This window comes from Somniosus microcephalus, chromosome 15 (genome assembly GCF_052327205.1).
Source record: "Somniosus microcephalus isolate GS21.2 chromosome 15, FLI_Smic_1.0, whole genome shotgun sequence".
Classification (NCBI taxonomy): domain Eukaryota; kingdom Metazoa; phylum Chordata; class Chondrichthyes; order Squaliformes; family Somniosidae; genus Somniosus; species Somniosus microcephalus.
In genome coordinates this window covers 57432124-57457059 of record NC_141001.1, presented here as the reverse complement: position 1 = coordinate 57457059, position 24936 = coordinate 57432124, and the positions used below count along the sequence as shown (strand labels likewise).

The 24936-nt window shown below is 44.6% G+C and overlaps 1 protein-coding gene and 1 pseudogene across 2 annotated transcripts; both read left to right on the top strand.

Annotated features, from left to right (window-relative positions):
• Positions 1-24936, top strand: part of LOC147106753 (natural cytotoxicity triggering receptor 3 ligand 1-like) — a 744151-nt pseudogene that overhangs the window by 462494 nt on the left and 256721 nt on the right.
• Positions 745-23863, top strand: LOC147106756 (uncharacterized). 2 transcript variants are annotated; one of them, XM_086007842.1, is made up of 8 exons: positions 745-851; positions 1622-1804; positions 4198-4322; positions 4643-4709; positions 11661-11814; positions 12531-12676; positions 18017-18127; positions 23228-23863. In XM_086007842.1, exons 2-8 carry the CDS (start codon positions 1652-1654, stop codon positions 23429-23431), a joined length of 960 nt encoding a protein of 319 aa, XP_085863968.1. In that variant the 5' UTR covers positions 745-851; positions 1622-1651; the 3' UTR covers positions 23432-23863. The 2 variants fall into 2 exon arrangements, with proteins under 2 accessions (XP_085863968.1, XP_085863969.1); XM_086007843.1 differs by having other exon boundaries at positions 23307-23510.

The window sequence follows — 24936 nt, the reverse complement described above, 5'->3', positions numbered from 1 at the left end:
ACTTTTAATAAAAGAACTTATATAACACCTTTCATGTCACCATGATGTCTCAACGTGCTTCACAGCCAATGAATTATTTTTTGTAATGCAGTCACTGTTATGGAGGCAAAAGCAGCAGCCACTTTACACACAGCAAGGTCCCACAAACAACAATGTGATAAATGTGCAGTTAATCTGACTTGGTGGTTGAGGGAAAAATGTTGACCAGGGCACCAGGAGAATTCCATTCCTCTGCTTCTTCGCTAGTGCCATGGAATCTTTTACATCCAGCTGAACAGGCAGGCCATCAATTTAACGTCTCATCTGAATAACGACACCTTCGACAGCGTAACTCGCCTTCAGTACTGGACTGAAATGTCAGCTTAGGGTTTGTTCTCAGGTCACAGCTTTCTATTTAAAAAACAGATTGTCGGCACGCACCCCGAGTGCAAATTTCCAGCTCACTCAGAACACAAGATGGATGGTATGGAGAATGGATCATATTACACTGCTGCAATAGTAGATGTGATCTGGGGCTAGTGTGCATTTTTGGGGCAAAGTAGAAGGGGCTTTAATCTGCATCTATGATATATCTAACCTGGGAGTATTTACTACTGACACTGAATGCTCAATATAGGAAAGCGTAACATTTCCCAATAATAATATCCCTCATCTTAAGCACAAAATGAAAAACTTAGAAAAATAATATTTTTAATTACTTACTTGGACATTGCCTATGTTTAAAGGTCAAATTAATGATTCACTCTGAGGACTGAAGAGCTAACTCATGTTTGCTGCAGTATTTTCCTACTCACCATTTCTATTGTCAACACAGTGAAGGGCAATCATTTGACAAGCAGCACGACCAACAGGTAAGTAGGTCAAATGAAATCTGAAAAGGATTAAATTAATTTTAAATACTCTCAACATTGAATATTGGTTACAAATTTCATCATAATATGGCAAAAGTTCAAATATTTTGCAATTAAGGTCAAAATTTCTGATTACTGGTAGATCGGCTATGGCATTGTCCGTGCTAAGTTTCCAGCTATATTCTCTGTCTTATCTGCTGGTTTTCTTTCTCTCTTTCTCTCTCTCCCTCTCTCTTCTGTCTTTCTCTCTGCCATCTTTTGCTTCTGTCTTTCCTCATTTGTTTCTATATATTTTGAGGTTCTTTCTCCATCTTCTGTCTTTCTTTTTTATTGCATTGTGTCTCCAGCATTCTGTTTTTTATCTGTCTCTGTCGTCTTCATGTTGCTGGAGTTTTTTTTCTATACCCACCTTTTCTCTCTCTCTCTCTCTCTCTCTTCTGCTGCCTCATAGCAGCTTTTCCCTTTCTATTTCTTTTCATTTATCCTTCTCTCTATGTTCTTCGCTTCTCACTGTATTATTTTTCGGTTCTTTCTCAGGGAATGAAGAAGAGTGGATGGAGGATAGGAAGAGAGAGCAAGGGGGAAGGAGAGGGGCAAGGGAAAGGAGGTGGGATTGGGATGAGGGGAGGGGAGAGGAGCAGAAGGGAGGAGAAGGGCAGTGGAAGGGGAGAGGACAGGGAGAGAAGAGAGAGAGGGAAGAGAAGGGAAGGAGCAGGGAATTTTCTGCATTTCTATTTAAATCATTTTGTTCTACCTTTATTTATTGAAAGCTTTTAAGAAGCCAGAATCCTTGGAAGAAGATGAGCATTGAAGTGGTTGACTTTGGCTCATTTGGCTTAGGAAAAGCTGAGCCCTCGGCCAATGAAATGGAACGATTATCCACAGAGATCATAAGTGCCTTCAGGGACCTTGGCTTTGTGTACCTCAAAAACACTGGGATCGAAGATCAAAACGTGTGTATCCATTTTATTGTCTCATTTTATACATTTACAGTGCTCCCTAACTGTATTCTAATATGCATTCTGTATGAAATAATGTGAGCAATCTTGTTCTGCTATGTAGTAATTTTTTCAATATAAAAGGTGATTAAAATTTAACAATTATGCTTTGAAATGATGCCATGTGAATATTAACATGTTCACATGAAATTTCCTTGTTCACTATTCTGGGGTGTTAATTTGCATAAGTAATTATAATTAAAAGTTTTGCATTTAACATGCTTAACAACAGTGTCACACATTCCACCCCAAATGCAACACTTAAAAGTGTCACGTGAGAAAGTGTCACACATGCAAAGTGTATGTTACAATTTCATCTGTGACTCAAATATCATATACATTAAAAAAAATCACAAATGTACGCAGCAATGATACATCAATATAAAAACTGTGTAGCTCTAGTGTCAGAAGGGACATTTGAATATGCAGGTGAGGAGGAACAGGCATGGACAGTAGTAAATGTAATGGGGATTTGACTCCACAAGTTGGTAATGGGGCTAGTGTACTGAAGCGAAGATGGAATGACTGTGAATGGAGGCTTTAAGTGAAAGTCCTGTCAACCTTTACTACTGCCCATGCCTGTTTCCCCTCTCATGCTGTTGCCTCCATTCCATGGGGAAAAGAACAAAGCAGTTCTCCAACAGCAAAGCTTCAGTGCCCTTCATGGTGTATCAGTGAACTGAAGTCTGACTAATGTGGCAAATGTCACCAGTGGTAACTTAAAAAGATCTGTTGACGTAAAAATGCATTGCTGTGGTGACTTTCACAGCAACATGAAGGCCTTTTTCTTTTATAGATCTTGTCTGCAGGTCAGGCTCCAGTAAACAGCATAACTCTGTCCAAGCCCCTTTGTGAAGGAGAAGTGGCAAAGGCTAGTCTCCTCAGACATAGCTATCTAGATGAACGTGGATTGGCGAATGTAGTTACTTGGCCAATTGCAGGTAGACAGCCTCAAAAAACGTTGTTCTTCTTCTGCCACTGAATCAGGAGTGCAGCACCACTGGCGCTCTGGCTTACCTTCCCGATTCCATGCTGGGTTTGAGGGGCACTCCCCAAGCACAGCATCAGGGAATCAACTCTATAATTGGTGCACTGTCTCTCTTTCTGCCATTGGCCCATAATTTGCAGCTAGCAGCGAAGCAAAGGCGCTTGCCACTGGCCCCGAAGAATCTCTGTTGCGATCTCTGTGGAGAGAAGTTTGCCTTTTTCGACGTTCAATTGATTTCAGCGCTCTGTAATGGGAATTCCTAGTGTAATGGGAATTCCTAGTGCAATGCTGCTGTGATGTCAACAAACTGTCTAAGCAGCCAATCACATTGCAGAATTCTCACAGACAGGAAACCAGGAAATGAAAAGCTGCTTTTATCCGGACTTTTCAAAAATGTCACAGAGAGCGAAATAAAGATTGAGACTGTCACATGGGGAAAAGGTAAAGGCTGAAATATCATGAACAAACTTTTTTTTTAAGTTCTTTAAAAAGTTTAATTTTTATCATAATGGAGAAATTTGACACTCCACAAATATAAAAATTAGTTTTTCAGGGCCAGAACATTTGTTTACCAGTCAATACGCTGTTAAAACCCCAGTCACATCTATTCCAACAAGGCTTAACATTTAATGGGGTATTTTAACAATGATAAAACCACGGAAAAGCCCAAGTTTTCGTCAGTTTCACTGATTTCACTGATTACACAGATCGCCAGCTATGGGGGGTGGGTGGGTAGCATTCACAGTACAGCCAGTGTCTGAGCAGTGAATGACTGACCGCAACTTCAGGATTTCCGCATTTAGTTGTGCATGCGCTAAATCCTGAAATTGTGGTCAGTTTCAGAGAGGTAATGACGACGAACGCTGTTAGTTCACCATCATTACCCATCGCAAACTCCGGGCCAATATAAAATGAGCAAAACTCTGTCTTTGCTAATTTAGTGAAATTGTAAACACTTACCAAAAGAACATTTTACAATTTCACTGGAAATATTGAGCAGAGAAAAATTGCACAAACTCATTTACAATATCACGATACAGAGCAACTAGAGGAATTCTTGTCCTACAATTTCCCAGTTTCTGCTCATGATGATTTTTTTTTTGCCTGAAAGTAGAGAATATAGGAATTTAAAAAGAGCAAAGCTGGGGGAAATTAAACAGCTGGAAAACTGAGAAGAATCATTAAGGAGAAAATGAAAAGTCACAGAGCAGAAAGGGAAGATGAGCTGAGGGACGCAATAAAGTAACCAATTTCCTGTGCTTATAAAAGTGTAAAGGTTTATAAATCCAATGAAACCCCGGTGTTGCTATATCAACGATACAGCACATATTTTATAATCTTTAAGACAATTGCTCCTTAGGTGTTTAAAGTGATGGACACCTACAAGAAGTTCTTTCTGCTTCCAAGGGACGTTAAGCAACAATATGCCTGTTCAGCGGACTCAGAGATTCCAAACCATGGGTGGTATGCTGCAGAGACAGAAAGGTAAGATTCCCTGAAAAACTTCCTCCAGCATCATCCAGCAACTCCCATACCTATAAAAATGCCAAATGCATGATCTGAAAATAAAGAGTCGTGACTGGAAGTTGCACTGGGCTGATCCCCTGAAGATTACTTTGCCATCACAGGCACAGTGAGGTTATGATACCACAACCACTCATTAACAAGTAGCTGAAAATCATGAATTAATATTTGCTTATATCATTATTCTCTTAAATAAACCAGTGGGCTTGAAGGGTCAGATTAGGTAAAAATTCTGAACGGCTGTGTATAATAAATGAATGTAAATATTTTGTTCTTCACAGTTTAAATCCTGCACGCCCTGGAGACCTGAAGGAAGCCTTTAATTTGTCAACTTTATCTTCAAATTATGTAAGATCTCAAAATTTGGATTGAAATTGCTTTTTTATTATATGTATGGGCTGAATTTAAATGGGGGCGGTGGGAGGGAGGGGTCTCCGAGGCTTTCAGAAAACCTGGGAGAACGGGTTTCCCACAGGCTCTGCTGAGGTTAACGGCAGGGCCTGCTTTGAATGGGAAGCCTCTGTTTCCCACCCGCAGCCAGCCAGATTGAGAGGCTGGCTGACTCTGGGTGGGTAGGCCTGTGGCACTAGGCCGTATACAGGAGGGAGGGAGGGAGGGAGGGATCACATGGGGGCTGGGGTGATCCAGAGGGGCGGGGGGGGGGTGGTGGTCACAAAAAGATCAGGAGCCTGAAGGAGCGGGTGGGTGGTGGGTCGGGTCTGAACATCGATCGGGGGCTGGGGAGCAGCCATAGGAGCAGAGGGCGAAGGGTATGACCATCAATCGAGGGTCAGAGGAGTGATCAGAGAAGCGGGGGGGGTGGTGGGCAGATCCTGAGAATTGGGGGCTGGGGAGCGGCCAGAGAAGCGGGCGGGAGAATCCCAAGGATCAGGGGCCGGAGGAGCAGGGATGGGGGGGTGGCCTTGTGGTGGGGATTGAAAGCCAGGGGCGGAGGGGGGTTTTGAATCCGTGATTCGTAACGTATGATGTTTTCCAATAATTACACGGAGGCTGTAACTTAACAAACAACAGGTGTTTACTGGAGTAGGGTAGTCTCAAGACTGAAAGTACAGAAGCCTGCTACGGCTTTATATACAGGTGTGGTCACTGCCGGTACTACAGTATAAAAGCAGTTCTCTCTTAAAGGTACATACACAACAATTCCTCCCCTTTTAGATTAACAGTACCATAACATTCATTTAACAATTAACACTTTTAACATGCAACATTAACTGAAAATAGTCCATTTATAGATTCAGTCTTTGGGGCGGCTTCCTGATCCTTTCGGGATAGCGCCTTTCCTGAGGTTCTTGTTCTTGGTGCGGAGGCGATTCTGGCCCCTTTTCGTTGGTTAGTTCATCGGTTTCCACTGCTACTGTTTCTGAGGTAGATGCTATCGGTATGTCGGGTTCATCCCCAGGTACGCGAGACATGGGGTTGACTCGTTCCTGTGACGCTAAGATCTGATCGGCGTGGTGTCTCACAATGTTCTCCCCGACATCCACTATGTACATTAATGGCCCTTGCCTTGTGCATATCGTTCCGGGTTGCCATTTCTCTGTTCGGTAGTCACGGGCCAAGACTGGTTGTCCTACGTTGAAGCTCCTTGTCGGCTTCTCATTGATGTGCTGGAATTGTTTATCCTCAACATTTCTTCGCACATTTGGTCTGAGCAAATCCAGACGAGATCTCAACTTTCGGTTAAAGAACATCATGGCCGGGGTCTGGTTGGTAACTGCATGTGTCGCATTTCTGTAGGCTAATAAGAAATTGTCCACCTTATGCTGTAGTGGAATTTCATCATCACACATGGCCTTTATCGCCTTTTTAAAGGTTTGTACGAACCTCTCAGCCAATCCATTTGTGGCTGGATGATACAGGGCGGATGTGTAATGCCTTACCCCATTCCTTCTCATAAATTTCCGAAATCTTCGGACACAAACTGTGGTCCATTATCAGAGCAAATCTGCTCTGGCAAGCCGTTCCTGGCAAATATGGTCCGTAGGACTGCAATCGTTTTCTCGGTCGTGGTGGAGGACATTTTTATCACCTCAGGCCATTTCGAGTGAGCATCCACTGCTATTAAGAACATTGAGTCCATGAATGGACCAGCAAAATCAATATGCACCCGTTGCCATGGAGAGGAGGGCCACTCCCATGGGTGTAGAGGGGCATGTGGTGGTGCATTTTGGACCTTCTGGCATCCTGAGCAGCTCTTGGTTAGATCCTCGATTTGTTGATCGATTCCCGGCCACCATACATAAGCCCTAGCAAGGCTTTTCATTTCACTCCTCCCAGATGACCTTCATGAAGCTCATTTAGCACTCTCTCCCTTAACTTGGGTGGAATCACCACTCTGGATCCACAAATCACTGTCCCCTGGCATACTGACAGCTGTTCTCTTCTGGATGAGAATGCTGGCAACAGTGAGTCGCCATGTGTTGGCCATCCCCTCACCGTCAAATCATATACCCGAGACAGCGTCGGATCATTGCGGGTCTCCTTCTCTATATCCGCGTCTGTTACTGGCAATCGTTCAATTATTGACGAATAAAATATCTCGATAGGGTCCACTGCTGGTGCTTCCTCCACAGTAGGCAGTGACAGGCGTGATAGCCCATCAGCGTTTCCATGCTGTTTCGTGCCTTTATATTCTATTTCATATTGATTCGCCCCTAGAAACAGGGACCATCTTTGTAACCGTTGTGCAGTCATCACTGGAACACCCTTCTTAGGATTAAAGATGGAGACAAGTGGTTGGTGGTCAGTCAGCAAGGTGAACTTCTGCCCATGCAGATAGTGGTTGAATTTTTTTACTTCCCATACTAGGCTGAGGGCCTCCCTGCCAATCTGGGCGTAGTTGTGCTCGGCTGAGGTTAGTGACCAACCCGTCTGGGAATTTGTGCGACAGCACCACTCCAATACCATAGGGTAATGCATCACATGCCAAACGAATTGGTAGTGCTGGGTTGAAATGGGCCAACACCTCTTTTGATGTGATCAATTCTTTGCACTTCTGGAAAGCTCATTTACGTTTGTCATTCCAATTCCATGGCACCCCTGTTTGCAGTAGGGTGTTCAGTGGGTGCAATACCGTAGACAAATTTGGTAAGAACTTATGGTAGTAGTTTACCAGCCCGAGGAACAACCTCAGTTGTGACACAATTTCCGGTGCTGGAGCCTTGACTACTGCCTCAACCTTTTCAGGGGACTTATGTAACCCCTCTTCATCGATAACGTGGCCACAATACGAGATCTGCTACTGGAAAAACTCGCACTTGTGGCGATTAGCTCGTAGCCCATATTCCTTTAATCTGGTGAGCACCTTCTCCAGGTTGGCGAGGTGATCACTGTCATTTTCGCCCGTGACCAGGATGTCGTCCAAATAACACTGGGTCCCTGGAATCCCTTGCAGGACTTGATCCATCGCCCTTTGCCAAATAGCCAGAGCCGATGCTACCCCGAACACCAGCCGTTTGTATTGGTAGAGACCTTTATGAGTGTTGATCCTGAGGTATTGTTTCGAGGCTTCTTCTACCTCCATTTGCAAGTACGCCTGGGCTAGATCAATTTTGGTGAAGCGTTTACCTCCAGATAACGAGGCGAAAATATCCTCAATTCATGGAAGCGGATATTGTACCGTGTGAAGGACTGGGTTCACTGTCACCTTAAAATCCCCACAGATGCGGACCTTCTTTGGTTCCCCAGGCGTATTACTCAACGACCTCTTCATTACAGGAACGATGGGTGTAGCCCACTCGCTCCAGTCTACTTTGGACAGTACTCCTGAACGTTCCAACCCTTCCAGCTCTGCTTCGACGGCTGGTCTGATCGCATACGGCACTGGTCTGGCCTTAAGAAACTTTGGGCTTGCGTTTTCCTCTATTTTAATCGTTGCTGTTATGCCTTTTAGTGTTCCGAGTCCCTCCTGGAACACTTCTTTTGCGTCAGTTAGCATTTTTGACAGTCGTCCAGGTGTGACGTCGTCATCCTTTTTGGCCTCAACCTTCAATGCCTGTATGGAATGCCAATCTAATTGTATCTTTCGGATCCATTCACGTCCTAGCAGTGGTGGTCCTCTATCTGGTAATACATATAAGTCCATTTTAGGTATTTCCTGGCCTTTGTATATCACTTTCACCCTTATTTTTCCTTTGGGGTAGACTTTTTGCCCCGTGTACGTCTTCAAGGCAATCTCTGTAGCTTTCAAGGGTATATGTGAAAATAGCCGCTTGTAGTCCCTTTGGCTTATGACTGCTAGGGCTGATCCTGTGTCCAATTTCATTTTCACTTGGACTCCGTCTATCTTGAGTGTAACCCAGTTAGTCTGGTGATCCTCCATTTTGGTTACCTTATGTAGTTTCAGACAACCCAGCTCCTTGCATCCAGAGTCTGTATCACTTTTCTGTTCATCTGAACTACTGTCCATCACCTTATGTACCTTTTTGTACTTCTCCTGTGGAGGTTTCTTGCTGTTGGTTTTCTTCCCAGACCTGCAGACTCTTGCTATGTGTCCTGCTTTTCCACACTGTCTGCACACTTGGTCCTTGAACCAATAATCCTTCTGGTCGTGTGTTGTTCTGCCGCAGCGATAACACTTCCCTGTTCCATAGGACATTTCATTGGTGCCATATTCTTGCGGTCTCCGTTGTATCTCTGCAGCGCCCCTTGCGGCTGCTTCGTGTGATACTGCCATGCTGAAAGCATTGTCCAGCGTAAGATCCTTTTCTGATAGAAGCCGTTTCTGGGTTCCTTCACTTTGAAGCCCACACACAAACTTGTCCCTTAACGTATCTGCTAGTCCCACTCCAAACTGGCAGTGTTTCGATAGCTTGCGCAGTTCCGTTAAGTACTCAGCATTACTTTCGTCATTATGCTCGTTCCTTTTGTGGAACTTAAATCTTTCTGCTATCAGCAGCGGTGTGGGGTTTAAGTGGTCCTGTAGGATTTCTACTATGCTTTCGAAATTCTTATCCACGGGCTTCTCTGGGGTTATTAGGTTTCGCAGTAACCCATAAGTTTTTGCACCCATGGAATTTAACAATACCAGTGCTTTCCTAGCATCTGGCACTTCATTCGCCCTGCAGTACACCTCAATGCGTTCCACATATGTCGCCCAATCTTCGACTTCATTGTCGAACGCAGTGATACTGCCACTCTTCGGCATCCCTGGGTGTGATTTAACTGTCTAAAATGGCGTCTCCTGCGCTCTCCCTTCTTCTCCGCTGGCACAAAATGGCGTCTCCCGCGCTTTCCTTTCTTCCCGCGCTCGCCCTTCTTCTCCGCTACGACTTCTAAAAAATGGCGTCTCCCGCGCTCTCCCTTCTTCTCCGCGGCTCAATGGCACCTCCCGCGCTCTCCCTTCTTCTCCCCGCGGATGCGGTTCAGCCCTTGAGCCCTGGCTGTGCTCTGCGCGTTCTCCTGTGCCTTTCCCGTTGCCGTCGCTCGGTCCTGAACCCGACTGCTGCTTTACCCTCTCTCTCTCTCTGTTTGTTTTTCCTCGACGCCGCTCGGTTTTCAACCCCCGGCCGCGCCCTGTGCGCTTCACCCTCTCTCTTACCCCGTCGACGCTGCTCGGCTTTTTCTATGCCGTCGGTCAGCTCCAGCCGCCGCTGTCCGGGAAGGGTCTGCGCTGTACCTGTTGCCAGTCTGTTGCTGGATCGTCGTGGCTGGGGAACCAAGCCCGGCTCTCAACAGCCTCCCCTGCGATGTTCACTCTCTGCCGGATGACTGGGCGGTTGCTCGTGGTCGACACCCGTGATTCTGGCCTCGACTTTCTTCCACCGCCCTCCCGGAGCGAATCCTTGAAGGGAAATGCAGAGTTGCAGGCAGATTCGAATCGACCTCGTCGCCACTGTTGAATCCGTGATTCGTAACGTATGATGTTTTCCAATAACTACACTGAGGCTGTAACTTAACAAACAACAGGTGTTTACTGGAGTAGGGTAGTCTCAAGACTGAAAGTACAGAAGCCTGCTACGGCTTTATATACAGGTGTGGTCACTGCCGGTACTACAGTATAAAAGTAGTTCTCTCTTAAAGGTACATACACAACAGGGGGATTGGTGGCCGTGGAGGGGGGATCGGAGGCCTCATGGGGGTGTCTCCAATCGCGGGGTTTGAGTTAGGTAGGGATGCTGGATCCAGGAGGTAAGTGTAAAGGCACTTACCTCCTGGATCCAGCAGTCCTCAGCTTGTATCAGCTGACGGGTTTCATGAGGCATGCAAAATCCGACCACCTAAAGTTAAATACAAAAAAGGTAGGTTACAGCAGAGGCTTCCAGCCTCATTATAATATTTAAATAGATGACCTGCCTCCTGGCAGCAGATTGGTTGCCCGCCCCCTTCAGCCTCCATTAAAACCAGAAGTGGGTGGGTTCAAATTGGGATTCCGATTTTTAACACTTTAACTACTCCCACAACCCACCCTTTTTTTTTAGGTTAAAATTACCCCCATTGCCTCTGTGGCAGGAATGAGAGTTCGAGATGTCGAGTCTTTCTCTTATAGATTTACTGGAGGAAATGATACTCACCTACAACACATGCAAAGATACGAAGGCTGCAGGAAACCTCACATTTTAGTAGCCAACCCTCAATTTCCCTAACTTTATGTTACAATAGTCCATTATCTCCTCAGCTCCAGGTCATTGCTACAACAACAACATAATATACCTTCCATGACCTTTACCCTTAGTTTACATTAACTTCTGTTAGCTCAGCTTTCCAGAGGTTCACCATCTTTATGGTAGAGATCCACAGGCTTCATTCATCTATGTCCATGGTGGGAGCATAAGCTGCCTGTCTAACTACACCTAAAAAGAAAGGGTACAAGCAAATCCTTATATGGTTTAAGGCAGATAGATTTATCTACCAGAAAGCCAGAACTACACAAAGAACAATCTTCATGACTCCAGCATATATCAGCCACAAAGAGGCCCCAACAATCTGAGCTGATCTGGACATGTTCCAGATCCTACCTGCTTCAGAAGTTTGTTGCAAAGTCTTTTAATCACAAAATGGAGTCCTCGGCACAAGATGGAACCCAAACACAATCTCATGTAGTATACCTTCCGTAACAGATGGTAGCTCGATACATGTAGAACTATATCCTTTTTTGATAAACCAATGGTTAAATAAAATAATAGCAAAACGCTTGAAATCTGAAATATAAATTGAATCCTTACTTTACATTCCAAAATTCTTCTAAATTAATTTCAAATTTAAGTAATGAAAATATTGCATGCTTATTTCTTCTGTTTTTTATTTCAGTAAAAGTCCTATTGTTTTCATTTATATTAGAAATGGCCTGTCAAACATGCTCCTGAGTTTACAAAATGTCTGGAATCATTCTATAAAATCTGTGAGCAGCTGTCTGTCCGAATTATGCAAGTGATTGCACTGGGCCTGGGTGTTGAGAGTGATTTCTTTATCAACAAGCACAAAAGGATGGGCAGTAAGTACCTGTTTCAGCAATAGTAAAATCTGTTGTGGTTTCCTCCATAGTTAAATAGCCTGCCAGCTCTCACAGTCATGGCTTACACGTGTATAGTGGCCACTTAGTCAAGATACCTAAGGGTGCCTGATGTTTGTAGAACCATACCCCAATAAGGAATCAACAGCTTCAGGAGATATGGGAAATGGTAGAATTTTGAAAAGAAGAGAGAAAAATTGGTTAAGAATGACAGTATGATTATTTACAGGAAACTTTCTGGTATCCGGCACTGACAGGACCGAGTTGGTGCCGTCCCATCAAAACTGCCGTATAAACCAGCGCTAATGTTAAAACATACGGAGCCGTATGAAACAACAAACCCTGTTGCTTCAAAACAGTCGGCCGCAGCTTAAAAGCGTCTCTAGCTAAGCAACAGCTTCAGCTAGATGCTTGGGAGCCACGACTGGAAAAAAAAAGCAACGAGAAGTAAAAAAACTTATAGGAAACGGCTCCTGAATTTTGCCGGTAGATAGAGCTTTCCGGACATTTAACCTCCGGTTAAACGAAAGTTTCCTGTAAATGGAAAATGTGTCAAAAATTCAACAGGAAAAATGACAATTGTTATCATCTGTTTTGGTTGTTGGTGGTTAATAAGGACAGTATTTTTAAAATATAACTTTGCCTTTCAGTATAAATAATAATGTCTGCATTATAATCTATTATGTAATCTCTTAAAGGTAATCAAAATGCTACAACCCTTAGAGCTTCATACTACCCACCTATACAGAAATCCTCTATGAAAGAACATCAGATGCGATGTGGAGAGCATTCTGATTATGGAACATTCACTTTACTCTTCCAAGATAAGAATGGAGGTTTAGAGGTAAACATAAATCTCTGAAATGTGATCCTGCTTTCAGAATTAATTCTTTCGATGTGAAAAAACAAATGACTGAATTACATTTAACGGCGGCTAAATGGCGAAAATGGGCGCGGGGCACTGATCCTTGTGCTGCCTGCCCATTTACGCGATTTCTGCGTGCAGCCAGTGCTAACTGCGCAATTGATTAGCTGCACGCATCAGCAGGGGTATCACTTGCTAGCACTACTTAAAGTTAGCCTGGACTGCTTAAAGCTAGCCTGCAACTCTTAAAAGGAGAGGTGCTTTGTGGCTGAGGCAGGTGCTGGGAGTCCTGTGTGAGCTGATTGTGATCTGGCAAAGGTAAAAGAATGGCTGAACATGGGAGAGAGGGGGCACCCAGGTTTTACAATGCTGCACTGGAACTTTTGGTGGAGGAGGTGGAAACGAGGAGAGCTGTCCTGTATCTGAAAACTGCGAGATGTTGCTAATATCTCCAGCACCAGCCTGGAAGGATCCAGACACATAAAAATTCAACTCCATGGTCAACTTCATAGCCACTGGCAATGCAGTCCTCACTCTGCTCTGAGGTTGGAGTTGTAGCTGCAGCAGTTGGCAGATTTCAGTGAAGACATCCTTACTGAAGCACAGATGTCTGAGACATTGTTCCTTGCTGAGGTTCAGGTAGGAAAATTACTCCCTGAACACCATGGGTGGATATGGCCTCCTGCTGAGAGCCCTTCTCCCACTCCTCCTCCTCCTCCTCCCTCTTCCAGCAGCTTGTCCTGCTCTGCGTGGGCTCTGCTCATTCTCCCAGTCATGCTCTATTCCAAGAGGAAGGCCGACTAGTGCAGCCATGTCTGGGAGCAACTAATTTGTGCAGAAACATTGAAGTCACCAAAAAATATTTCAGCACCTGCCACACCACTCCCTCTAGACCTTTGAAACTTGAAACAATTATGGAAAGCACCAAAAACATGTAGAATTGTAGCAATAGCCAGAAGAAATCAACCAACAACTAAACTGAAATTAGTTGATGATCCCTTTAAATAGCACTAGTGGGGGGTCCTTCCTGCTGCTTAACGCATGTTTAGCTGTGCAAGCTTAAGGGAGGGCATCAGCTAGACCATTGAGCTGCAAAATGGCACCACTGGCGTCAAATCAGCATTGCATGCTGATTGACGTCATGATCTGTCTGCTCTGCATACTCCCAACGGATGTTCACTGCGTGCGCCAACACCTGCACCAAGATGGCGTCAGGCGCGCTTCGCTTCACAAGTGCGCGTGCTCGCGGCAGATGCCATCTTGGAACTCTAAGGGCATTCGTAGCGTCCAAAGAACAGACGCTACCAAGCCCAATTTCTCGCACAGCATCTTCCCAAAACCTGCCCTTAAAAGTAAAGGAAAGGAACAGTTCACTTCACAAGGTGTGAACATGTTGGCAGGAATTTGTACATGCATGTTCACAACCGTCCCAAAGTGCTCAGCCCATCCAGTGCTGTCCCAGCAGGAGTGCAGATGAAGTATCAGAAAATAGGCCAGGTCCTGGTCTGCACTGGATGGTCCCATGGGACAAGTAAGGGGCAGAGCCTCTGCCCAGCCCTTACAAGGCCAATAATGTGAAAGGGGCAGGGACTCCCTCCATTGGTTCTCTCACCACCAGGGCACAGAATGTACTCTGGGTGGGGGACTTCAATGTCCATCACCAAGAGTGGTTCGGTAGCACCACTACTGACCGAGCTGGCTGAGTCCTGAAGGACATAGCTGCCAGTCTGGGCCTGCGACAGGTGGTGAGTGAACCAACAAGAGGGAAAAACCTACTTGACCTCACCCTCAACAATCTACCTGTTGCAGATGCATCTGTCCATGACAGCATTGGCAGCAGTGAACATCGCACAGTCATTGTGGAGACGAAGTCCCGTCTTCACACTGATAACACCCTCCATCGTGTTGTGTGGCACTACCACCGTGCTAAATGGGATAGATTCAGAACAGATCTAGCAGCTCAAAACTGGCATCCTTGAGGCGCTGTGGGCCATCAGCAGCAGCAAAATTGTATTCCACCACAATCTGTAACCTAATGGCTCGGCATATCCCTCACTCTACCATTACCACCAAGCCAGGGGACCAACCCTGGTTCAACAACAAGTGTAGAAGAGCATGCCAGGAACAGCACCAGGTGTACCTAAAAATGAGGTGCCAACCTGGGGAAGCTGCAACACAGGACTACATGCATACTAAAAAGCGGAAGCAGCATGCTATAGACAGGGCTAAGCGATCCCACAATCACGGATCAGATCAAAGCTCTGCAGTCCTGCCACATCCAGTCGTGAATGGTGGTGGACCATTAAACAACTAACAGGCGGAGGAGGCTCCAAGAATATCCCCATCCTCAATGATGGTGGAGCCCAGCACGTGAGCGCAAAAGACAAGGCTGAAGCATTTGCAACCAACTTCAGCCAGAAGTGCCGAGTGGATGATCCATATCGGCCTACTCCCGAGGTCCCCACCATCACAGAAGCCAGCCTTCAGCCAATTTGATTCACTCCACATGATAACAAGAAATGGCTGAGCGCACTGGATACAGCAAAGGCTATGGGCCCCGACAACATCCCGGCTATCGTGCTGAAGACTTGGGCTCCAGAACTAGCCGTGCCTCTAGCTAAGCTGTTCCAGTACAGCTACAACACTGGCATCTATCCGACAATGTGGAAAACTGCCCAGGTATGTCCTGTCCATAAAAAGTAGGACAAATCCAACCCGGCCAATTACCACCCCATCAGTCTACACTCAATCATCAACAAAGTGATGGAAGGTGTCATCGACAGTGCTATCAAGTGGCACTTACTCACCAATAACCTGCTACTGATGCCCAGTTTGGGTTCCGCCAAGACCACTCGGCTCCCGACCTCATTACAGCCTTGGTCCAAACATGGACAAAGGAGCTGAATTCCAGAGATGAGGTGAGAGTGACTGCCCTTGACATCAAGGCAGCATTTGACCGAGTCTGGCATCAAGGAGCCCTAGTAAAACTGAAGTCAATGGGAATCAGGGGGAAAATGCTCCACTGGCTGGAGTCATATCTAGCACAAAGGAAGATGGTTGTGGTGGTTGACGGTCAATCATCACAGCCCCAGGACATCACTGCAGGAGTTCCTCAGGACAGCGTCCTGGACCCAACCATCTTCAGCTGCTTCATCAATGACCTTCCCTCCAACATAAGGTCAGAAATGGGGATGTTCGCTGATGACTGCACATTGTGCAGCGCCATTCGCAACTCCACAGATAATGGAGCAGTCCATGCCCGCATGCAACAAGACCTGGACGGCGTTCAGGCTTGGGCTGATAAGTGGCAGGTAACATTCGCGCCACAGAAGTGCAATGACTATCTCCAACAAGCGAGAGTCTAACCACATCCCCTTGACATTCAATGGCAATCCCATCGCCGAATCCCCCACTATCAACATCCTGGGGGATCACCATTAACCAGAAACTTAACTGGACCAACCACATAAATACTGTGGCAACAAGAGCAGGTCAGAGGCTAGGTATTCTAGGCGAGTGTCTCACCTCCTGACTTCCCAAAGCCTTTCCACCATCTACAAGGCACAACTCAGGAGTGTGATGGAATACTCTCCACTTGCCTGGATGAGTGCAGCTCCAACAACACTCAAGAAGCTCGACACCATCCAAGACAAAGCAGCCCGCTTGATTGGCACCCCATCCACCACCCTAAACATTCACTCCCTCCACCGCCGGCGTACCGTGGCTGCAGTGTGTACCATCTACAAGATGCACTGCAGCAACTCGCCAAGGCTTCTTCGGCAACACCTCCCAAACTCGCGACCTCTTCTACCTAGAAGGACAAGGGCAGCTGGCGTATGGGAACACCACCACCTCCAAGTTCCCCTCCAAGTCACACACCATCCTGACTTAGAAATATATCGCCGATCCTTCATCGTTGCTGGGTCAAAATCCTGGAACTCCCTCCTAACAGCACTGTGGGAGTACCATCACCACACGGACTGCAGCGGTTCAAGAAGGCGGCTCACCACCACCTTCACAAGGGCAACTAGGGATGGGCAATAAATGCTGGCATTGCCAGCGACGGCCTGATCCCATAAACAAATAAAAAAATTAAAAATAAAACCTGCTGCAGGCCCAATCTGGCAGCTATGTCCTTCAGGACTCAGCCAGCTCGGTCAGTAGTGGTGTTACCGAGCCACTCTTGGTGATGGACTTTGAAGTCCCCCACCCAGAGTACATTCTGTGCTCTTGCCACTCTCAGTGCTTCTTCCAAGTGGTGTTCAACATGGCGGAGTACTGATTCATCAGCTGAGGGAGGGCGGTAGGTGGTGATTAGTGCCGGAATTCACCAGCAGATGTGATCTGGCATAATTGTAGGGATTGCGGCCCACAGATACACACTTACAACTCATGTAACTCTACTGAGGTGAATTCCAATTTTGTAAGTGACAATAAGTAATCAAACAAGGTATTCTCCGTCAAACAATAAATTGAAATACGCTCTATTTCTCCACTGATTTGAATAAATTACAGGTATGTAAATGACCTCCTGGAGCTGCCGTGCACAGCATTGATTATGTTGGTGCCTTATTGCTTGTGATTTGTGAGCATATTTGTTTCACAACAGATTTTGTTTCCCCCTCTGAATAATGCATTTGTTCATATAAAGACAGTTTGGCAGGAAATGTTCTCACATTGAGGCCTGAACATGCTGTTGCTCCTAAAATAGTAATATTGGGCGCAGATAGCGATAAGCACAGGTGCAAAAAAATTTGATTCTGGATCACTTGATGTGCGAGGTCACCTTTGAGCATGTTGCTCCCTTGAACTGTAACAAGTTATAAAAAAGTGGAAAAACTGGAACTGCCAAGATCATGCAATGACTCAGAGGGAAGTGTGACTATCCATTGTCAATGATTCATACAAGACCAGGAATGTCCCAGGTTCAATCCCTGGTCTGTTAGCTGACAATAGGGACATTTAAATTAGCCACAGAACTAATGGGCTAGAAAGGAGGGGGAAAGTCAGCCACACTTAATTGCTGTACAATGACCTCTTCTGGAAAGTGTGAATGTCAGATAAGAAAAGCATTGAGGTTGTAATGCCCTCCATTATAAAATAACCTGTTGATACTCATCATCTAAAGTGACATGTGAAGAATGGCCACCTGGATAAGGTAATAAGGCTACCAGTGACCAGCAGAATCCTTCCCCAAAAGTCAGTATCTTGGGAGAAGAGGAGGAGGCAATTGGGAGAAAGGGATGAACCAAACAGGAAATGCTATTTAATGTAAGTGCTGGTGGTGTTTCAACACTTTACAACATTTTTTTATTTTAGGTTATGCACAAATCTGGCCAGTATGTTGCTGCTCCCTACATCCCAAACACTGTTCTTCTCAACATAGCCAACCTTCTGCAGAGGTGGACATCTGACAGATTGATTTCCACGGTGAGATGGTACTCATTTTGGTAAAATAGTCATTTAATAATTAAAATAATCTTAGCAACTGACTTTTATTCTTTTTTGTACTTTAAAATTATTGATTGACTTTCAAATTGTTTTAATACATTTTTTAATTTAGAGAACAATATCTACAAGTTATTATTAAATATTATAGATATGGCATAGTTAGCAATTCAGCAATTCCTATTTACCCTGAGATATGTTTCATTGTTTGTGCAATTATCTACTAATGTCTTTGAAATAAGTGCATTTTACTTCATCTGGAACCGTCCACTCAAATGCATGTGTATGTACGTATCTGTAAAAATGGTGTGATTGAAAAGTGAGTGTGTGTGTATGGAGAGTGTATGTATGTGAGTACACAAGAGAGAGAAAAAAGCATGAGAGTATGTATGTGTTTTTCCATCTCAGGAAAACACCAAAGATAGAGTTCCAGTAATTCCAGTGTAAATGGAGTTGTGCTTTTTGTTTACTTTGTTTAGCCATAGGGGTGTGCCTGTGCCCCACTGAGATGCCTTCACTTCATATTGTTTAAAGTGCCATAAATGGGCCAGGAGCTGGAATGCTGGTTGCCAGCAACTATGAAGGGCTTCTCACTGTCCTTAAAGTGCGGTCAGTTTTGTAAACAAAATGGTTTGGAGCACAACAGTCCCTTTCATGGATTAGCTATTGGAAACCAAAGAAGTGAGGTGCAGCAATTAAGAAAAAAAGAAAGATTTGCATTTATATAGCATCTTTCATGACCTCAGGACATCCCAAAAGGCTTTACAGCGAATGAATTACTTTTGAAGTGTAGTCACTGTTGTAATGTAGGAGAAACGGCAGCCAATTTGTGCACAGCTAACACTCACAAACAGCGATGAAATAAATGGCCAGATCATCCGTTTTAGCTGTTGATTAAGGGATAAATGTATGCTAGGACACTGGAAGAACATCCTCTGCTCTTCTTTGAATAGTGCCGTGGTATCTTTTACGTCCACCTGAGAGGTCAGATGGGGCATTGGCTTAACATCTTCTCTGTAAGACACCCTCTGACAGTGCAGCAGTCCCTCGGTACTGCACAGACATGTCAGATTATGTGGTCAAGTCTACCACTGAGCCAAGGCTGTCAAGGGTGGCCCTATTGGTAGAACAGGGCCACACAGGAAGGAAAAAACAATTTTTTTGAATGGTCTACTTTCAAATAATAGGCCCAGATCATTGCATTATAAGTCCCATAATATCGTGTGTCTCTGGTGTGAAGCTACAAGCTTCTGACTCAGAGGCAAGAGTGCCACCACTAGGCCAACTGACACCTAAAAAAGTAAATTTAAAACAGATCTTATGAAAAATAATCCCCAAGGTAAGGTAATTGAATCAAAGATATTAGGAGTTCAAGATGCAGCTGGAGACAGAACAGAAAGGGTTGAAATACTGGGGGGAGGGACAAGTTCAACTAGCTAAATGGCCTTTTTGTGCACTTCACTTTTCCTTATGTTTGTAACATCAGAGTGTGTGAGCTGAAAAGTTAAAAAGGACGAATAGTCTAGAGTTTCCCAGGACCTGATGGCAGCCTGAAGATTAGGCTGATAAATTAAAGTACACACACACACACACACACACACACACACCAGCCTGAAGATCATAGAGTTAGGGAAGGGGGCCACTCAGCCCATCATACCAATGCCAGCTCTTTGAAAGAGCTATCCAATTAGTTCCACTCCCCTGCCCTTTCCTCATAGCCCTGCAACTGTTTCCCCTTCAAGTATTTATCCAATCCCCTTTTGAAAGGTTATTATTGAAACTACTTCCACCACCCTTTCATGCAGCGCATTCCAGATCATAACAACTCGCTGCACAAAAGACATTCTCCTCATCTTGCCTCTGGTTCTTTTGCCTTACATCTGTGTCCTGTGATTACCGACACTTCTGCTACTGGAAACAATTTCTCCTGAATTACTCGATCAAAGCCCTTCATGATTTTGAATATTTCTATTAAATCTCCCCTTAATCTTTTCTGGTCCAAGGAGAACAACCCCAGCTTCTCTAGTCTCTCCACATGACTGAAGTCCCGCATCCCTGGTACCATTCTAGTACATCTCATCTGCACCCTTTCTAAGGCATAAAATATTTATCATGCAGTCTTCCTATTAACAGCTTTTAGCTGATTCTTTCAAATGACTAATATTCTAGTTTCAACCACCCTGCCTGACACCTTGTTCCACTGTCGACCATTCTCTATTCAAAGAAATATTTCTTTAAGTCTGTCCTACATTTGCCTTTTACAGTCCTGAGCCCTGTCCTGTGCCCTGAAAGTATTAAAATCTCACTGGTTGAACCCATATTATTATAGAATACTTTTGCTGGCTAAAGAGGGGATTAACACAATTATAAGGAAAGATATTAGCTCTGATGATGTGGAATCTGTATGGGTAGAAATGAGAAATATCAAAGGGCAGAAAATGTTAGTGGAAGTGGTGTATAGACCCCCAAACAGTAATGGGGAGGTTGGGGATGGCATTAAAAGGGAAATTAGAGAAGCGTGCAATAAGGGCACAGCAGTCATCATGGGTGACTTTAATCTATATATAGATTGGGCTAACCAAATTAGCAACAATACTGTGGAGGAGGAATTCCTGGAGTGTATACGGGATGGTTTCCTGACCAATATGTCGAGGAGCCAACTAGGGATCAGGCCATCTTAGACTGGGTATTATGCAATGAGAAAGGATTAATTAGCAATCTTGTTGTGCGAGGCCCCTTGGGTCGGAGCGACCATAATATGATAGAATTCTTCATTAAGATGGAGAGTGAAGTAGTTGACTCAGAGACTAAGGTCCTGAATTTAAATAAAGGGAACTATGATGGCATAAGATGCGAGTTGGGTAGGATTGATTGGGTAATGTCACTCAAAGGGTTGACGGTGGATAGGCAATGGCAAACATTCAAAGATCGCAAGGATGAACTACAGAATTTGTTTATCCTAGTTTGGCATAAAAATAAATCAAAAAGGTGACTCAACTGTGACTAACAAGGGAAATTAGGGATAACACAAGATCCAAAGAGAGGACATATAAATTGGCCAAAAAAAGCAGCAAACCTGAGGATTGGGAGCAGTTTAGGATTCAGCAAAGGAGGACAAAGGGATTAATTAAGAGGGAGAAAATAAGCTTGCAGGGAACATAAAAACTGACTGTAAAAGCTTTTGTGAAGAGAAAAAGATTGGTGAAGTCAAGCGTAGGTCCCTTACAGTCAGAATCAGGGGAATTTATAATGGGGAACAAAGAAATGGCGGACCAACTAAATACATATTTTGGTTCTGTCTTCACAAAGGAGGACACAAATAACCTCCCAGATATGTCAGGGAACATAGGGACTAATGAGAGGGAGGAAATGAAAGAAATCAGTATTTGTAGGGAAATGGTGTTGGGGAAGTTGACGGGATTGAAGGCCGATAAATCCCAAGGGCCTGATAATCTACATCCTAGGGTACTTAAGGAAGTGGCCCTGGAGATAGTAGATGCATTGCTGGTCATCTTCCAGAACTTGATAGACTCTGGAACAGTACCCATGGATTGGAGGGTAGCTAATGTTACCTCACTATTCAAAAAAGGTGGTAGAGAAAAAGTGGGGAATTATAGACCGGTAAGCCTGACATCGGTAGTGGGGAAAATGCTAGAGTCCATTATAAAAGATGTAATAGCAGAGCACTTGGAAAGCAGTGACAGGATCGGACAAAGTCAACATGGATTTACAAAAGGTAAATCGTGCTTGACTAATCTGCTGGAATTTTTCGAGGATGTAACTGGTAAAATAGATAAGGGAGAACCAGTGGATGTGGTGTATTTGGACTTTCAGAAGGCTTTCAATAAGGTCCCGCATAAGAGATTAGCATGCAAAATTAAGGCACATGGGATTGGGGGCAAGGTATTGACTTGGATAGAGAACTGGTTGGCAGATAGAAAGCAAAGAGTTGGAATAAACGGGTCGTTTTCCGAGTGGCAGGCAGTGACTAGTGGGGTACCGCAAGTATCTGTCCTAGGACCCCCGCTGTTTACAATATATATTAATGATCTGGACGAGGGAATTGGATGTAGTATCTCCAAATTTGCAGACGACACAAAGCTGGGTGGGAGGGTATGCTGTGAGGAGGATGTCGTGAAACTCCAGTATGATTTGGACAGGTTGGGCGATTGGGCAGAAACATGGCAAATGCACTATAATGTGGATAAATGTTAGGTTATCCACTTTGGTGGCAAAAACAGGAAGGCAGACTATTATTTGAATGGCAATAGATTGGGAGAAGGGGAAGTGCAGAGAGACCTGGGTGTTCTTGTGCACCAGTCGCTGAAGGTAAGCATGCAGGTGCAGCAGGCGGTTAAGAAGGCAAATGGTATGTCGGCCTTCGTAGCAAGAGGGTTCGAGTACAGGAACAAGGATGTCTTGCTGCAGTTGTACAGGGCCTTGGTGAGACCGCACCTTGAGTATTGTGTGCAGCTTTGGTCGCCTTATCTGAGGAAGGATGTTCTTGCCATGGAAGGAGTGCAGCAAAGATTCACCAGGCTGATACCTGGGATGGCAGGAATGACGTACGAGGAGAGATTGTGTCAATTGGGCTTATACTCACTGGAGTTTAGAAGATTGAGAGGGGATCTCATCGAAACCTATAAAATTCTGTCAGGCCCGGACAGACTAGATGCAGGAAGGATGTTCCCAATGGCCGGGGAGTCCAGAACCAGGGGTCATAGTCTAAGGATAAGGGGTAAGCCATTTAGGACTGAGATGAGGAGGAATTTCTTCACCCAGAGAGTGGTGAACCTGTGGAATTCTCTGCCACAGAGGGCGGTGGAGGCCAGTTCATTAAATATATTCAAGAAGGAGTTGGATATATTTCTTAAGGCTAAAGGAATCAAGGAATATGGGGAGAAGGCAGGGACAGGGTACTGAATTTGGATGATCAGCCATGATCTCATTGAATGGCGGAGCAGGCTCGAGGGGCCGAATGGCCTACTCCTGCTCCTATCTTCTATGTTTCTATGTTATGCAGACATTTCCAATGACATGTGGAATATACAAGTCAAATAAACTGCTGTTTCTTTTCCTCAGAAACATCGAGTCCCAATTCCGCAGTCTGATGACATGTTGAACAGCACTAGACTGTCATTGGCTTTCTTTGTTCATCCAGATCATGCTGCAATAATGAAATGCTGCGATGGGTTGGACAAGTACCCACCCATCACATCTATCCAGTACCTAAAGGAGAACTTCAGTAATATATTTCAAAGGAATTCCTATCCATCCAGTGATTGAACAGGATAGCAACCAGCAGATGTGCATGAAGGCTTTCCAAATTGCGGAGTCAAATTAATTAAAGCATTTCTTATCAAAATATTAATGTGTTTATTAGGGCAGCTGAATGCAACTTTAATGCACAACACCTCAAAGTAGGAAGATCTCTTCCTTGGCTGAATTCCCAACTTCCGCAGCATTGCTCGCAGAAGTGTGGACAGTGGAATTAGGAAAATCAGAGAAGATTAGTCATGGACCATTGTCAGGCAATTCTTAGCTGCAGTAGATAAAATAATATAGAAGCTAAAGGGCAATACATCTTCAAATGCTTTGCTACAACACTTATTGTACTTGTCCTAAATTTCTGGAAATTAATTACCCCACCCTTACCACACCATTTATGTGTTTGTGCTGTCCATTAATAAAAATTTAATTAAAAAGCATTATCTTAAATATTTCGTGCATATTTGAACAAATTACTTCAAAACAGCACTGGTCCATGATTCAGTTTACACTATAATTTCTTTTAGTGCAGTCAACTGTTAAAATGTTGCGAGGACAGTGGTAGGCTCTACAGAGCTCAGTGCCGTGGGCTGAAGTGTGTATGTTTCAATATGCATGCATTTACATGTGTCAATATTGGATAAACTTAGTATTTGACTGAACTATAGTATTATCCATGACCATATAGCCTGCTGATACTCTCAATGTCCCGACTTGCACATGAAGAATGGTAACTTGAAACAAGGTATCGAAGGCTGCAAGAGCAGAAGGGAGAAATGTGGGAAAAATTGAGAAGTGCTAGTGTCTTTGGCATTCTGTTTTGCAATGAATCCAAAACAAATTTCAAACAACTTTAGATCAACCAAAAAGCTATCAACCAAAGAGCTGGCATTGTGAGTGAACACAGCACGCTGAAGGTATTAAAGCTGGTGTGTGTAATTTATCCCTTACTGTACATTCCACACTCACTGAAACAATCTTGAATTGTGCTGGAATTTTTTTCCTCAGTTATGTGAGCAATGCTGGCAAGTCATATTTATTGCCCTGAGAAGGTGGTGGTGGGCTTTCCCCTTAAACCACTGTTGTCTTTTAGTGATTGTGCTAACCCCCCCAACCCTTAAACCACTCTAGTCCTTTAGTGATTGTGCCAGCCCCCCAACCCCACCCCACCTCTTAAACCACTGTAATCCTTTAGTGATTGTGCTAACCCCCCCAACCCCACCTCTTAAACCACTGTAGTCCTTTAGTGATTGTGCTAACCCACACCATCACCACCCCCATTTCCCCCCCCCCTCACCCACCCCATTCCCCCTGACCCCCCACCCCTACCCCATTCCGCCCCCCATCTCCCTCCTGATGAGGCAATAATTAGCTAGGTAAGATTTGTCCTTTTTTTGTGGATTGAACATACCTGGACAATCTTCTACATTTTTGTATAGAAGCCAATGTCATAACTATACTGGAACAGCTTAGTTAGGGGAACACCTAGCTCTGGTGCACTACAGCCGAGATGTTGTCAGAGC